Below are 16,184 nucleotides of genomic sequence, written 5' to 3'. Positions count from 1 at the left end.
TGGTGGAAGCTTTTGCAACACAAAACAATGATGCAAAGACTGTTTTGAAATGTTTAATGTGAGAGGTCATACCAAGGCTTGGTGTGCCAGAAATTCTTCATATCTGATCAAGAGACACACTTAAAAAAATTAACTGAAAAAAGATCTGTGCCAAGCAATAGGCACTCACCAAAATTATGTAATAATATAAGCCAAGCAAATGAACTGAATATATCTATACAATGCAATTCCAATCTGTGTTGAGGTGAAGCTAAAATAAGACTGGGTTATGTTTATTAATCGAGCTGCATTGGTTATGGGTCATTACCATTCTGGTACTATAAAATATTCAAATAGATTAAAGGCAGGAGCCACAAAATTGCAAATTTTGGTATTTTGTATTTTAGCCTGTTAGTTTTTCTGTGGAATAGTGCTTTGTAAAAAACTACCACTAAAAGATTTGCCATTACAGAAACAAAAATAGCTATGTATTAATTTGACCATAGTTATACTAATTCATCCACTTTGGCAACTCTTACCCTAATTTATCCCTAAACAAGATAGAGAAAGGTTTAAAAAATCTTTATTAATGACACAACAAAAAATTTTTGTTTGTTCACATTTTCTATTTTTCCTAAATGCATCATTATTTCAAAACATTTGTAAATCATTTGTGATCATTTTAAACAAATCAGGTATTTTTCTGACATTCAATCCCACCATTCCATTATTAGTTGAGTGTTATTTTTTGTTTTACAGTAGCCTTTATATTAGGGAAAAGGAGAATAGGTAAACTGATGCAATGTTTTGTCTTCTCCTTTCTCCTGTAAAGACTGTGTGGCGGACTTCTAGCTCAATGCATGGAAACGAAGTGGGAACAACCATGCGAAGGGAAACATCCTGCAAACTTTCCCTTTGGCACCTTTTGAGTTCCAGAACCAGATTCATGGCATAATGGACATTTTGCTGGGGAAAAGGCGGAAGGCCGGACCTCCTTGTTAAGTCAGGAACACATCTCCAATCAACGGTGAGACAGAACAACACAACTTGGAATTGAACCTTGAGCCTTGTGCCCAACAGTAACAGATTTGCCACAGAGGGGCTCGCTACAGAAGATGAGACTGTTTCTGTCAAAGTTTCTACAGCATCAAGATCAAGGCAGAGAGGCCTTTGAGTCAATAAGGACGAGGACAACAAAAGGACAATGTGCCAGGTAAAGGGAGAGGACTGGGGAGTAACTTCACACTTAAATTTAGACTTTGACATGCATTGGTATACAGGTTGTGTTATACTAGATCAAAATGGAGCAGGAGGTCAAAACTTGTAACTACAACATATTAGCTAAATTAATATTAAAGCTAGCATTGGGATGGGAGGTGTAAAGATACATTGAGTGCCAGAAAAAAACGTCTAATGGAGAAAATGGAAGGATCCACGATGGAGCGGCCAACACCAAGTACTCCTGACAACTCACACAGCAATGCAAAGTCTCGGGAAAAGATACCTGGATCCATGCCAGCCACTGCCGACCAGCCCACGACCCTCCAGCACAGGACGACAGACATCCGGAGCCAAGCCTGGGCTCAAAGAAGGACAAAGCTGGCAAATCAATACAAGAGCAGGGAGAGCCGGTGACCTCCACCTCTGCTACCTCGGTATGATAGCTGCAATCCTGGTCAGCCTACTGGTGGGACTTCTGTGGAGTCTAGAATCCACAGGAACTGCCAAGAGTGGGCCTGGAGAATTGACTCTGACAGCCAAATCGAACAAGCAAAGAAACCAGATGCCACCACACACATCTGCACTTACACTGCACCTCAACATTTCCACACACTCCAACAACACATTTTGGGGAAAGTCCAAAGGGGGAAGAAAAGAGTTAGCAGAATATCTGACCCTGGGTATCCAGGGGTTTCCAACAGGGGCAAAGTGTATAGCAGGATGACTGATGTTAGCTACTAAGAAGGAATGGCTCCAACAAGGGTTTTCCTCAAAAGTAGGTCTTTGTCAATAAACCTTACACTCATATATTTTCCAGGCCAATCATTAGGGAAAGTGGAGGCTCTCTCTCATACACATTACAACTAGACGAAACGCTAGAACTTCCTCAAAAGTTTTACGCATGTATGCATGTTCTTTATTATTAATACCTCAGGAAAATAACTAATCAAGAACAGGTTGCTCTCTTTGTTTGAGTTATCCAGGTGTGATGGTCCACCATCTGTAGGGCCAGGGTGGCCAATAGGAAAAAAGGGAGGACCAACTCTTGTCCCGCCCTTGCCCCAATTTACGACCCAATTTAGACCAGAGGTAAGAAGCAGACAAACTCTCTCCTCCATTAGTAAACCATACTGTTTGCAGGGGAGACAGAATAGCCCATATAGAATGTTTGTTTACCCCAGGGTCTCCGGCAACTATAGTAAGTCTCTTATCTGCCTCTCCAAAATCTTCCACCCAGATGTGTAAAACAGCATCATGGGATCAGGAAAAGAAGGAAGCAGTTATAGGCAATGATTGCCCAGAGAAAGTAATGATAACCCATGCACCCATAAGATACGAAGTTAGAATTGTATTCTCTGTAATCAACCCATCCTCATTACTTGAAAGAGCCCCAAAACAAGAGAACTGGGTGATTCGCCCAGGCAATCAGGTGGTAGTGGTGAACTGTAACAGACCCAAGGTAACCGACACACACCATGATTCCCCCAAAGAGGTTGGTCACAATTCCACGCCAGCCTCTCATTCTGTTCAGGACTATGCCTTTAAAGGCAGGACCAGTATCCTATATAGTCAACTTGCTCACGCCCATTATTGTTCCCCAATAGTACCCAGCCGGACAGCAAATGTGGGCCAAGTCCAATGGTGAAGGCAAAAGGTTAGTGCTGTTGGGACACTCACACTGTCACATGTGGATTGGCATATGTCATTCCGGCAATGCGAGTCTTGGATTCTTTCCCTGTCATTGTTAATAGTAACACTTGACCTGTCCTGGCTGACACATAAGCAGACCTGGGGCACTCGAACGACGGGCATGCTATTGCCCATACACGGTGTGATGCAGTCCTTGGATCAGGTGCGTGATTTGGCTTTGGAAGTAGAACATCTGGCCTCTGAGGAGCTGTGAGTTGTACGCTTGCATGCTCTCCAGAACAGGGCAGCCTTAGACTATCTGTTGACCTCCCAGGGAGGATAGGACAGGAATGCTGTACTTTTATAGCTAATTACAACCCCACTATTTCTGACCTAGTTAATGAAATTATTCAAGTTTCCCACCAGGCCCACAATGATGACATCAAAGCACCACTTTCCCGGATAGCTGGGCTGTGGGGTCAGTATTGCTGGGTATTCTTTGAATGCATTGGTATAGTAATTAAAGTCATAGTGGCCAAAGGCCTGTTAGTACTCCTCCTATGTGCCAGTTGTCGAGTGGCCCTGAATGCCTTGTGATACAATAATAATCAGTTTGGCATAGAGCTAAAAGACATGGATTAGTTTAAAATTTCCCAATGTTTAAATTGATCTACTGATACTAATCTACTGATACTGATATACTGATGCTCACATATACTGACTGCCTCACAAGTCCAAGCTTAGGTAAATGACACACATAGATAACCTGGAGTTGTCACGATGGTATACGTCAATCCCAGAAGGGGCCTTGGCCCAGTATTGCAAACCCGCAGGACGACTATGATGGCGGTTGGACCTCGTGGAGGAAGAAGAGGATATCCACACTTTGAACATTGATCTTTGTAACTATAACAACTGTCTTGATTGTCAGTGTTTGATTCTGCTATAACTTATTTGAAAGTACTTGAAAATCTCCTGATCCTTAACGGCAGGAAGTTTTGAAAATAAAGAATGTACTTTATACTGGAATAAATAAATTAATTTTATTGTCCCTTTGGGGACCAATGGGAGGAATTGTAGAACGTTAATTTATTGTCATTCATTATGACAAGTATACTTACTTATTTATTCCAGTATAAAGTACTCTGTATGGATTTGTACTCTGTATATCTGATCAATTACACATATGTTGAAAAGCTAGTCTCTCTCTCTGTCACTTACAAGGCCAGTGTATTGTGTTCAGGGGCAGCTGAGCAGTGCCTTGGCTCCTTTTAGCAGTAAGAGAAACAGGTCTCTGCCTGTGCCATAAAAAAAAGAAACTGTTTTCCAGGAGGAAGCTCTTGAACAGCAGGGGTTTATTATTACTTATATCCTACAGGGGAACAGACCTCTATTCCTTAACGGGAAGAGCATAGTCAACTTAACTCCCCATGTAGTAACTGTCCAGATTGTTATATCTCAGCCTTTGACCGGGCTGTCTGGGCAACCGACATTCTATGATTTTCTGTCTCCTGGAGTATTTGTATAAATCGCGAACATTTTCCATCTTCCACAATATGACCAAACAAAACTGAGAAAAGGCAGGTGTTTGTTGGAGGCTATTCACAGTGTTTTTGTTGTTTTTTGTTTCTCATTTGAAATTCCACAGATTTAATGTGCCAGGTTTTAAAGTCTTCTTGCATTAAACACAGTGGGCTTAGATTTTATTCCCTTCATCAGATTTCAACCACAAAGGAAAGTTGCTGTTTTCTAAGAACTTCTAATTGAATTTGCACTTTTCCATGGTACCTGCGGGAAGTTGAACAGCCAATATCCACTATGTAGCTAGCTAAATGACCCAGCCTAGCTAAATTACCTACCATTGTATGCCTACTAATGCATGCCTAGTAATGCTAATAAGTGTTAGCTAACTCTAGGTAGCTAATACAAGCTAACATTACTGAACTGTTTGTAAAAATTCATTTCTAATCAGTACAGTAAGACCAAACAGAAGGGTAATTTTAGCTGACTCTAGCTAACTACAATAATGTTAGGTTTGCTGGTTATCATGTTTGATAGAAAAATGTATTAAAGGAAAAGAATATCCACATACAAATAGTGAACTGTGGTAGTTATCTAGCTAGGTAGAGAGATGAAGTGAGGAGGGACTAAAAAGGAAGAAATAGCAATGATGCTTGTCCTGCCGCCTTGCTCCCTTGCCAAGCTCAACAACTTCTATGCACAGTTTGAGGCGACCAACAATTCCTTCGGTGAGGTTTGCTGAGGAACATGACAACTTAGGTTTCTCTTTGTGTTCAAAGATGACCTCACTTGGTCCAGGCAAGCGAACTCTGCAGTGAAAACTGTCCAAAAATGACTATACTTCATGAGGATACTAAAGAAATTTGGCATGTCTGTAAAAACTCTCACCAACTTCTACAGGGGCATCATTGAAACCATCCTCCCATGCTGCATTACTGCCTGGAAAGGCAGCTGCACTGCTGCAGCCCGCAAGAGGGTGGTAAAGTCTGTGGATCGTGTCATCGGCTGCCATCTACCCTCTGTGCAAGGCATCTACCATAGACGATGCCTGAGGAAAGCATGGAACATCAAAGATCACAGCCAGCCAAGCTATGATCTGTTCACACTGCTGCCGTCTGGAAGACTCTACAAGAATATCGGGGCACGTACTACCAGATTCATAAAAATATTCCATACTGTCCATACTCCCCATCCTACTGTTTATGAAACTGTTTATAGTTTACATTGTTATGTACATTATTCCCATACTTGCCATATCTATAATATTCAATACTACTACCTATCCTGCTGCTAGTTTACAGTACTCTTTTAAATTGCTGCTAGTTTAGTGTTCACCACCAGATGCAAACCATTCATAAGCCTCAAGAATAGAAATCCAGATTAGACTTTGACAAAAAACATCTAAAAACGCCAGCCCAGTTCTGGAACAGCATTCTTTGACAGATGAAACTAAGATCAACCTGTACCAGAATGATGGGAAGAAAAAAGTATGACGAAGGTTTGAAACAGCTCATGATCTGAAGCATACCACATCATCTGTAAAACACGGTGGAGGCAGTGTGTTGGCATGAGCGTGCATTGCTTCCAATGGCAATGGGTCACTAGTGTTTACTGATGATGTGACAAACGACAGAAGCAGTAGTGTATAGGGATATATCGTCTGCACTTCAATTGCATCTTGGGTGTTTCATTTCAAATCCACTGCAGTGGCGTACAAAGCCAAAACTATGAAAACTGTGTCAGTATCAAATTGAGCATCTGAGCTTAGCCTACAATGTTGTTATGAAGCTCATTATTGATTCCTCTCGTCCTATGTTGTATATATAAACTTATTTTCATCCAATACATATGGTCAAAGACCTTCCTGATGTAATGTATGCACAATTGATCTACTAACAACCATACAAATATTTTACATGCATGAAATTAATTATGACATACTGCAGTCATGTTAAATGTAGTTACTGGTATGTAATGACATTGTACTTTTAAATCATTAAAGTAAAATCTTCATCCAACACACATAGCATTAAGTTTGAATTACCAATGTTTTAAAAAATCATGATGTTAAACATAATGGACACAAAAATGTAATTGATGTGGTTTTGTTAAAATGTATTTAGGCAACAAATCCCATAAGTAATACCCAAGAGCTATAAAACCAGCCATACCGGTAAACAGAAGACTGAGACATTATCGTTCAACCGTATCTCACCAAATCGGTCTGACTCTTAATCGCACTGCTTGCTCAACCTGAAAGCCTACCAGGTACTTACACACTGAGGTAGTGTATTCTTGAACTGTACATCGACAATTAATTTCGCAAGCACCCAAATTTAACAAAACAAGCCGCTAGATCACAACATGACAAGGCAGCCCAGTCTGACTGTTTCCCCAGACAAACAGAAGTCTACAAGTACACAGAGCCCATGTCAAGAGGAAAGAGCAAGACAAATTGTGAGAACTATGTGAGAAATTGGAAAACAACAACAACAAAAAAAAACATATAACACAATGTTCTGCACTAATTTCTTGAGTGGGTCCAAGAGACAGAAATATTACTGCAGAACAGTACAACACATTAGAGTCTTAACTATTTCATCAAAGTTGGTATGCAGCCCTCTGATGGGCGCCTTCTACCTCTGATGAGATTTATTAGGAAAGTGCTGAGTATGAAAAAGTGCAGAGGGTGTGGCAACTAAAAAGAGGAGAGGGTGTTAAGCTGTACCTTATGGTGATGACTTCGCCAGGGTTTGCCCTGATGGTCCAGCTGCAGTTGGTGCTGGAAGGGTACTCAAAAGGCCAGCCAGGGCTGGTGATTACTCCACTGGACGCCCTGATCTGCTCCGCCACATCTCCACAGGCTAGAGACACATATTATTAAAGAATTTCAGCAAGTTATTTTAAAAGACAAAACATTAGGAAAGTGCTGAGAGGGGATTGTACTACAAGTGACTATGTCAATGCTAACTGATAGACTGGAGAGAAAGATTAAATGGGCAATATCTCTGGAACTCTGAAATATTTAGTAATTTATATTATTATTAATATTATAATTATTTTACATAATGTGACCAGATGCCCCGTTTTTCCCGGGAAAGTCCTGAATTTCAGACCGTTTTCAGGTGTCCCTACTTATTCAGAAAAAAATCATGTTTAGTCCCATATTTTCAATTTGTCCAGTTTTTAGATTGGTCTAACCTACTGTCCATTCGAATGTGACAGGTTACCATGACTTGCCACACATGTCAGTCTTAAAGATCCTTATTTTATACAGTGTAACTATGATACAATCAGATTTTACTTCTCACATGTTGCCCAGACGAAGCACCTGTGTTCAATGAATCCCAACTCACTGTAACAAACATGAAGGCAATGTTAGGCTATTTGCTCAAGGAAATGTTGGACTAAAGTGCACAGATGTATAAGATAAACTCATTAAAGACAAGGGTAGTCTGAGGAAGATTGCCTCATGCGAAATGTACAAAAGGCCCCAGACTCCACACCCCCCGAAACAAATTAGTAAAAGTGAGCAGGCATAATTCAGTTACTTCGTTACAGCTGTTGCTGAGTAGACCTGAAAAGTAGGCTGTGTTCATTTTTCAGTTCATAATGTGTTCATGTTATCCAGAGTGCAAACTGCCTTTTGTTGTTGTTTTAATCCAATAATTAATGAATTTGTGACATATGCAATATTTTATTATAGCACAGCTTTTACAGTGAAAATTATTCATCTTTGCCTTTTTCAGAGAAATGTATACTGTGTTGTTCTGAGTGAAAGGCTCTTTTGTTGCTTCAGTCTAAGTTTAGACAATGACTGTACACACACGCAAAATAAACTTTATTTGTGCATTTGATAATACAATTTTATGTACAGTTAAATAGTAGGCCCTACTTTGTTGTTTGTTGGTGGGGAGAGTGATGTCCCCTTTTCACCTTGGTCACCCTAATTACACCTTTAATTCAACAAGACATACAGACAGAGAGCATGTCTCTTTTACAGCTGGGCCCTGTGCTGGGCCTAGGCTAACTTTTTTCCCAAGGATGTGGTCCTTACATGTGCTCCTAAATGAAAAAATTTAGGAGCACACAAAATATAGGAGCACAGTGAAAAACTTTGTGTTACATGATGTTGTTAATTGTTTATTACATAGAAATGTACACTACGTGTGGGCGCGTGTACTAAGGGACAAATACGTGCAACAGCATGAGTATGGCACAAGCATGGGTCAAAATCACACATTGATCCATGCCAACTAGACAAAGGATATCAGTCCATATTAGCATTGTCAAACAATTAAAATAACAATCGTGAAAATAATAAAATTGCATAAACGTCTGTAGTAAATAGCTATTTTAGAAATTGTTCAAATGTGGTCCTCAATAAAAGAAAACTGTTTAAAAAGCAGTGCATTATGTTAAAGACATATGTTTTATATGTTTTAAGTATGGACATTGCTTGATTTAAAATCAAATAACAGACTTTATCAAAGTCATTCCATTCTAACAACGTATCTCAGGGCCCTTAATTAAATTTCTCCCCACAAATGATCAAAATGACTGGCAGAATCTATTAGTATCCCATATAAATCTAAAAAGAAAGTTGCTGGTCTTTGATCCAATAGCTCTACCATCTTTTACCATTGTGCTCTTCATCGATTGTGGTAAGAATTGGGTTCAGGTTAGGGCCTGCAAACAAGTGGCTTTTTTTGATAGGTGTTTGGCCACAGCTAAATACTTGTCTTTATTAAACGATTTCCAAATGTACATTATCTAAATTGACAAAGGCATAAGGTAGGCAAGGTAGCCGGAGATGTTTATCCACAAATATTAATCAGGATCAGATTTGTAATTTATTTATGCACAGCATAGAAGCTGTTAGTTACGCAATAATATGTTTTAGTGGGAATGCGACTGGCGACAAAATTTGTTTTGGGACTAGACAAAAGTTTTGCGACTGGTGAGAAAATAAAAACTCGTGCACATAAAATTTGTGCACATAGTGTCATGGGATCAGTTTCAGAAAGGGTCAGCACAGCTGTTCTTTTAGATATTTCAATTTCCAACTTGGAGCAGCACAGACGATGATTCGCATGCGTTAACGCGTTAATTTTGACAGCCCTAATCTAGATCGGCCAGCTACAGTGGACAAAGAAATGACAGTGGGTATCACAGTAGCTTCGCTAACATTGTTTTCATCATTCCTAAAGTTAGCTGCCTCAGGTAAACCTTGTGAAGAGGCTTCATTAGTTAAACCTTGTGAATCCCCCCCGTCGGTTTCGTTTTCTCGTTTTCTCTTTTTCTCTTAAAATAAAATAGAATGGGCATCATTTTTAGCGATGCATTAACTATAAGTTACTTGCCAAAAAAAGCCACTACTTTTATTGGCAAGTAGTCCACACATACATGGGTATATTTTAAAACGGGGGGGGGGTCTATGCTTTTTGGCCTTCCGTCCACATGCAAACAGCATTTTAGGTCACTGAAAACTGACCATTTGAAAAACTAAGATATTTAAAAACTCTGTTTTCAGTTTTGACGAGTAGACAGGTAAAACAGAGTTGTAGGCTTGTTTTTAGCTTTATTTGATGTTGGATTGTGCGCCGTTATCTCCTTTGTTTACATGAGGCGATTTTGCGCATAAGACGTGGTCAAAATATTGCTGGTTTTAATCTTGATAACAGGACTTTTTACATTTACACATAAATGTACAGTTACTCACTATATTGAGGAAGAGAGGTGTTTGAAAGCACTGCCGAGGTCACTGCTACATCCAACACTCGCACCATTGTTCTTAGCCTACCGGAACCGGTAATAATCTTTTTCAGGCTTCTGCTTGGTCAGCATGGTTTTAAGGTTAGGGTTATATCGCGCATGTTGGTTTTGCATGCTCTTGACTGTGCTTGAAAGCATGTTTTTTCATGTTGACAGATTTTTTTTTTAAACCATGCTTGTATGGATGTGATTTTATTTTAAGAAAAAATATAAACTGTTAAAAAATACCTGTGTACATGTGGACTAGGCCCAAATCACAGAAGTGTATCCAACACAGAACTTACATGAGTGATTCAAGGCCTAAATCATAGAAGGATATCCACCACATTACTGTTTGTACCAAAATAGAAATTTCCTAAAATATCTGGCAAGATGGCTCTGAAAAAATGTTTACAATACATTGAAATCTGCGGATTAAGTTGGTGAGAAAATTTGAGCATTTTTAAGGAATACAGTAAACACAAAGTTCACAGTCCGATAACCAATCCGGTCTTAACAAACTCGTTCTTTGGATCTTGCGCCATAGCAAGATATCATTTCTGTACTGACAGGGAAACGGTCAAGTTATTCAAAGCGATAGAAATGTGAGGAGCCTTATGGCCTGAGGGAAAAAACAGAGTCTCGAAGTGTGTCCCAATGCTCCGGTAGAGTCTACCAGACGGCAGCAGCGTGAACAGACCATAGCCTGGGTGGTTGTGATCTTTGATGAGGTTCCGTGCATACCTGCCAACATTTGGTTTTCAAAATCCAGGAGATTTGGGGGGGTGGGGGGTGTAAGTATTATTTACATTGCAATATCAATGATAACTTCATTTAATAATATTTATTATATATTTTATTTGTGTGTGCTTCTTCTGTACGATGGTGCCGCTGTGTTTTAATGTGCTGTGTTTTGTCATTTTTACCACAGTGCGCTACATTAAAATCAATGCGACAAACCTTACAAAAAGCAGAGGTTGTCGATGACTCGGTAAGATGCATGTAAATTGTTGCGTCCAACACTTGAAATTTACAGCTATATTTTGATTTCTTTGCTGGGAACACCGCCTTCACCTGCCATTATTATCGCTCGCTTTCGGGTCTGAACTTTCCGCGAAGCTTGCGCAGAGATCAACTGCGCAACTGGGTTATAGGTTGCCAGGTTGAGGTGACAAACATGTTGAAAATTGTATGGTGTGTGGATTGTGTGAATAGGATGCTTTTCATACAAGATTTTAGTATTTACAGACATGCCAAATATCTTGAATCTCCTCAGGACGTATAATCTTTTTTGGCCAATTTTCACTGCAGAGTTCGCTTGCCTGGACCAAATGTTTCAGAACTTTAGAGACTCTCTCTACTTCAGGAAGAGGCAGAGGGGATATCATGTCCCCATAAACGTCAATGGAGCTGAAGTCCACAATATCAGTCTTGCAGACATTGAGAGAAAGGTTGTTGTCCTGGCACCATGTAGCCAGGTTCTTTAGCTCCTCTCTATAAGCGGTCTCATCATAGCTGGAGATGGGACCCAGGATGGTTTTAAGGCTGACATTGGAGCTGTTGCACGATTTTAAGGATGACATTGGAACTGTGTGTGACCACACAGTCATGCATGAACAGGGAGTACAGGAGGAGACCGAGTATGCAGACCTGGCAGGCTCCGGTGCTCAGGGTCAGTGCAGAGGAGGTGAGTTTGCCCATTCTCACCACCTGGGGTCTGCCCGCAAGGAAGTCCAGGATCCAATTGCAAAGGGAGGTGTAAAGTCCCAGGGTCCTAAGCTTAGGAACAAGCTTAGCAGGCACAAGTATTGAAGGCTGAGCTGTAGTACACGAACAGCATCCTCACGCATGTGCTGCCTTTTTCCAAGTGGGAGTGTGTGTTGTGTGTCATCAGGGCAACAGCATCGTCCGTAGATCTATTGGGGCAGCACACAAATTGAATGGGGTCCAAGGTGTCAGGAAGGGTGGAGCAGATGTGAAATCTGTCCAGCCGTCTGAAGCACTTCATGATGGAGGTCAGTGCTACAGAACAGTAGTCATTCAGGCAGGTGATGGAAGGTTTCGTCAAGACAGGGATGATGGTGGTTTGTTTGAAGCAAAAGGGGACTGCAGACAGAAAGAGGTTGAATATGGAAGTGAAAACCTCCACTAGGTGGTCGACGCACCCCCCTAAGGACACGGCCAGGAATGCCATCTGGCCCTGCTGACTTCCAAGGGTTCACGTTTTTAAAATCTCCTCATGTCAGCCGTGCGGTCGTCCTGGTCCTCAGCAAGGCTTCCAGAAGGAATGGTGTTGGTCGCCTCTCTCGCCGACGAGCACAACTCCTAAACCGTGCATAGGAGTTGTGCTCGTCAGGAAGAGAGCTTTAAAAAGCCACAGGTGTGGGAAATTCATGTACTTGCCATTTTCACCTGTGTGTGTCACCTGGTCTGTAACAATGACAAACATTCAAGGGTATGTAAACTTTTGATCAGGGCCATTTGGTTGATTTCTGTTATCATGATTTAAAAAGAAGCCAAACAACCGTAATAAATGGCTTCATATGATCACTATCCTTAAAATAAAGACAGGCTTTGTGCATGATCATATTTTCAAAATCAATGCCAACATTTCTGCCAGGGTATGCAAACCATGTCTCATATCACATGCAAATCTGTGGTATGAATCAATATTCTGATGATATTTACATACTACATATCTGTAAAATACAATTATGTTTTATTTTATTCAGTTCAGGCCAGTAAAAATACAGTCTGGGCCAGTAGATTTCAGACCAACTGGAAAATAAGTTTTGATTGACCCTGTATTCTGTCAGAGGATTGCTCTGCATAGACTAGTGTAGACATTCTCCTGCTGCAGGTGCAGGCAAGGGTTAATTGAAACCCTTAACCTGATCCAGAACTGCCTCAACCAGAAAAACAAGGTTTGACTACCTTGACTGCTGGAGAAATAAAATAATAGCCTATTAATTTATTTTAGCATTTAGGAAGATCTGTGACTTTTTTAAATAATCAGTGATCTAAAGAAAAAAGACCTCATGAAAAGGAAGTTGAATGGAAGAATAATTTTGTGACCCTAGAGAGACCTCAGTGACACCTCTCCTTAATATGCAGATGACAAGTGCACTGCAAGCTAATTGAGTAAATTTAATCTGACTAAAAACTGAGTAGCATGTCAGTATTGACAACTACCGTTTAGTTTTTGTATCCTGAGGTCATAGGAAATGAACAATGTTCTGTTCATGCAAAAAGCGTTTTCAAAAAGTCTGCTGTTTACTTCTGGAAACAGATATTTCTAGCATACCATGAGAAATTAGAGGCTTGTTTCACAGACACAAATTAGGCCTAGTCTAGGACTAAAACAACAATCTCAAAGGAGTTTGTAATGAATTAGATTTTTTTGTCCTAGACTAGGCTTAATCCGTGTAAGCGAAACAGGCCCTAAATGACTTATGATCCAACTTACCATTAGACATCCCTGATACATAAATATTCTCGTTGTGTCGGGAACAAACTGCACTCCCTAGGAAAGATAAGACAAAATGGCACAAGTTATTTGTATTTCTTTATTTAAACAGGGAAAACGGACTGAGACCTGGACTCCGTTTACAGCTCTATGTAAGAAAATGCAAAAATCATGCAAAAAAAACTATTTTATTTAAGGATAGTGATCATATGAAGGCATTTATTACATTTGTTTGGCTTCTTTTTAAATCATAATGATAACAGAAATCACCCAAATGGCCCTGATCAAAAGTTTACATACCCTGTTTGTCCTTGTTACAGTCAAGGTGACACACACAGGTGAAAATGGCAATTACATGAATTTTCCACACCCGTGGCTTTTTAAATTGCAATTAATGTCGGTGTATAAATAGTCAATGAGTTTGTTAGCTCTCACATGGATGCCCTGAGCAGGCTAGATACTGAGCCATGGGGAGCAGCAAGGAACTGTCAAAAGAGCTGCATAACAAGGTAATGGAACTTTATAAAGATGGAAAATTATTTAAAAAGATATCAAAAGGCTAGCAAATGCCAGTCAGTACTGTTCAATCACTTATTAAGAAGTGGAAAGTTCAGGGATCTCTTGATGCCAAGGTCAGGTAGACCAAGAAAGATTTCAGGCAAAACTGCCAGAAGAATTGTTCGGGATACAAAGAAAAACCCACAGGTAACCTCAGGAGAAAGACAGGCTGCTCTGGAAAAAGACTGTGTGGTTGTTTCAAGAAGCACAATATGACGATACCAGAAAGAAGCCTTTACTCAGACAATCCCAAAAAAAAAGCCTGGTTACAATATGCCCGACAACACCTTGACATGCCTCACAGCCTCTGGCACACTGTAATTTGGAGTGACATGACCAAAATAGAGCTTTATGGTCACAACCATAAACACAATGTGTTAAGGGGTCAACAAGGCCTATAGTGAACAGAATACCATCCCCAATGTGGGGGGGGTGGGGGTGAGCTCTAAAGTCACAGGGAATCTTGTGAAAATTTATGGTGAGATGAATGCAGCATGTTATCCTAAAATACTGGCAGACAATTTGCAGTCTTCTGCTCGAATGCTGCATGTGGGACACTCTTGGGACTATCCAGCACGACAATGACCCTAAGCACAAGGCCAAGTTGACCCTCCAGTGGTTAAAGCAGAAAAAGGTGAAGGTTCTGGATTGGCCTATCACAGTCACCTGACCTTAATATCATCAAGCTGCTCTGGGGAGAAATCAAACGTGCAATTCATGAAATTTGACCAAAGACTTTGCATAACCTGGAGGCATTTTGCCAAGACAAATGGGCAGCTATACCACCTGCAAGAATTCAGGGCCTCATAGACAACTATTACAAAAGACTGCACACTGTCATTGATGCTAAAGGGGCAATACACAGTATTAAGAACTACGGGTATGCAGACTTTTGAACAGGGGTCAGTTCATTTCTCTTTGTTGCCATGTTTTGTTTTATGATTGTGCCATTCTGTTGACCTATAGTTGAATGTGAATCCCATAAGAAATAAAATGTGTTTTGCCTGCTCACATTTTTTCTTTACAAATGGTACATATATTGCCAATTGTCCAAGGTCATACAAACTTTTGAGCACAACTGTACACACACACACATGCCAAAACATTACGACCACTCACAGGTGAAGCAAATAAAGTTGATAATCTAACAAGGTTACATGTCAAGGTCTGGGTCGATTAAATGGTAAACGTAAAATCAGTTCTCGTAGTTAACGTGTTGGATGGAGAGAAATGTTGGAGGCAGGAGTAAAGACCTGACAGACTTTGACAAGGGCCAAATGGTTATGGCCAGATGAATAGGTCAGAGCATCTGTGAAATGGTAAGGCTTGTGGGCTGCTCCCAATCAACAGCAATGAGTACCTATCGAAAGTGGTCCGAGCATGTACAAACCAAAAACCAGAAATAGAGTGAGTATTGTGCGCCCAACATCGATGCGTGAGGGCAACAAAGCCATCTATTTGGTCCATATAAATATGGGGCTGTGTAGCTGCAGACCGGGCAGAGTGCCCATAATGACCCCTATCCACCATCAAAAGCACCTACATTGGGCACGCAAAGTCGGAACTGGACCTTGGAGCAATGAAAGAAAGTAGCCTGGTCCAATGAATCACATTTCCTTTTACATCACATGTATGGCTGTTTACGTGTGCACTGTTTAACTGGGGAAGTGTACTCTGGGCAATGTTCTACAAGGCAACCCTGGGTCCAGGCATTCATGTGGATGTCAATTTGACATGTGCCACTGGCCTAAACCTCGTAAAAGACCAGGTGCACTCCATCATGGCAATGGTATTCCCTGATGATAGTGGACGCTTTCAGCAGATTAATGCACCCTGCCCATGTTGTTTGTGTCTGAGGAACTTAAAGAGTGCAAGGTGTTGCCCAGGCCTCCAAATACCTCTGATCTCAATCCGATTGAACATCTGTGGGATGTCTGGACCAACAAGTCCGATCCACGCAGGCTCCACCTCACAACTTGGTGCCAGCTGACCAGTACACCACTTCCACCTATACTGATACGAGCAATTTTGCCGTTTACATATTGATGCAATGCAC

The 16,184-nt window shown here is 40.7% G+C and overlaps 1 protein-coding gene across 3 annotated transcripts in view; it reads right to left on the bottom strand.

Annotated features, from left to right (window-relative positions):
- lrp12 (low density lipoprotein receptor-related protein 12) overlaps positions 1 to 16,184 on the bottom strand; it is a 117,968-nt gene that overhangs the window by 99,287 nt on the left and 2,497 nt on the right. Inside the window, exons 2-3 of one of the 3 annotated variants that reach the window (XM_010865290.3) lie at positions 13,571 to 13,627; positions 7,079 to 7,214 (exon numbers count right to left, since the gene is read on the bottom strand). In XM_010865290.3, the coding sequence (XP_010863592.1) occupies positions 7,079 to 7,214; positions 13,571 to 13,627 (193 nt within the window). Of the gene's footprint in view, positions 1 to 5,238; positions 5,321 to 7,078; positions 7,215 to 13,570; positions 13,628 to 16,184 lie in introns of those variants that run through there. The other 2 variants (XM_010865291.3, XM_020044636.2) reach the window with 2 other exon arrangements.

The sequence above is a fragment of the Esox lucius genome, chromosome 10, assembly GCF_011004845.1.
Source record: "Esox lucius isolate fEsoLuc1 chromosome 10, fEsoLuc1.pri, whole genome shotgun sequence".
NCBI classification, from domain to species: domain Eukaryota; kingdom Metazoa; phylum Chordata; class Actinopteri; order Esociformes; family Esocidae; genus Esox; species Esox lucius.
The sequence above is the reverse complement of the archived record's forward strand: the minus strand, read 5'-3'. Positions and strand labels throughout refer to the sequence as shown.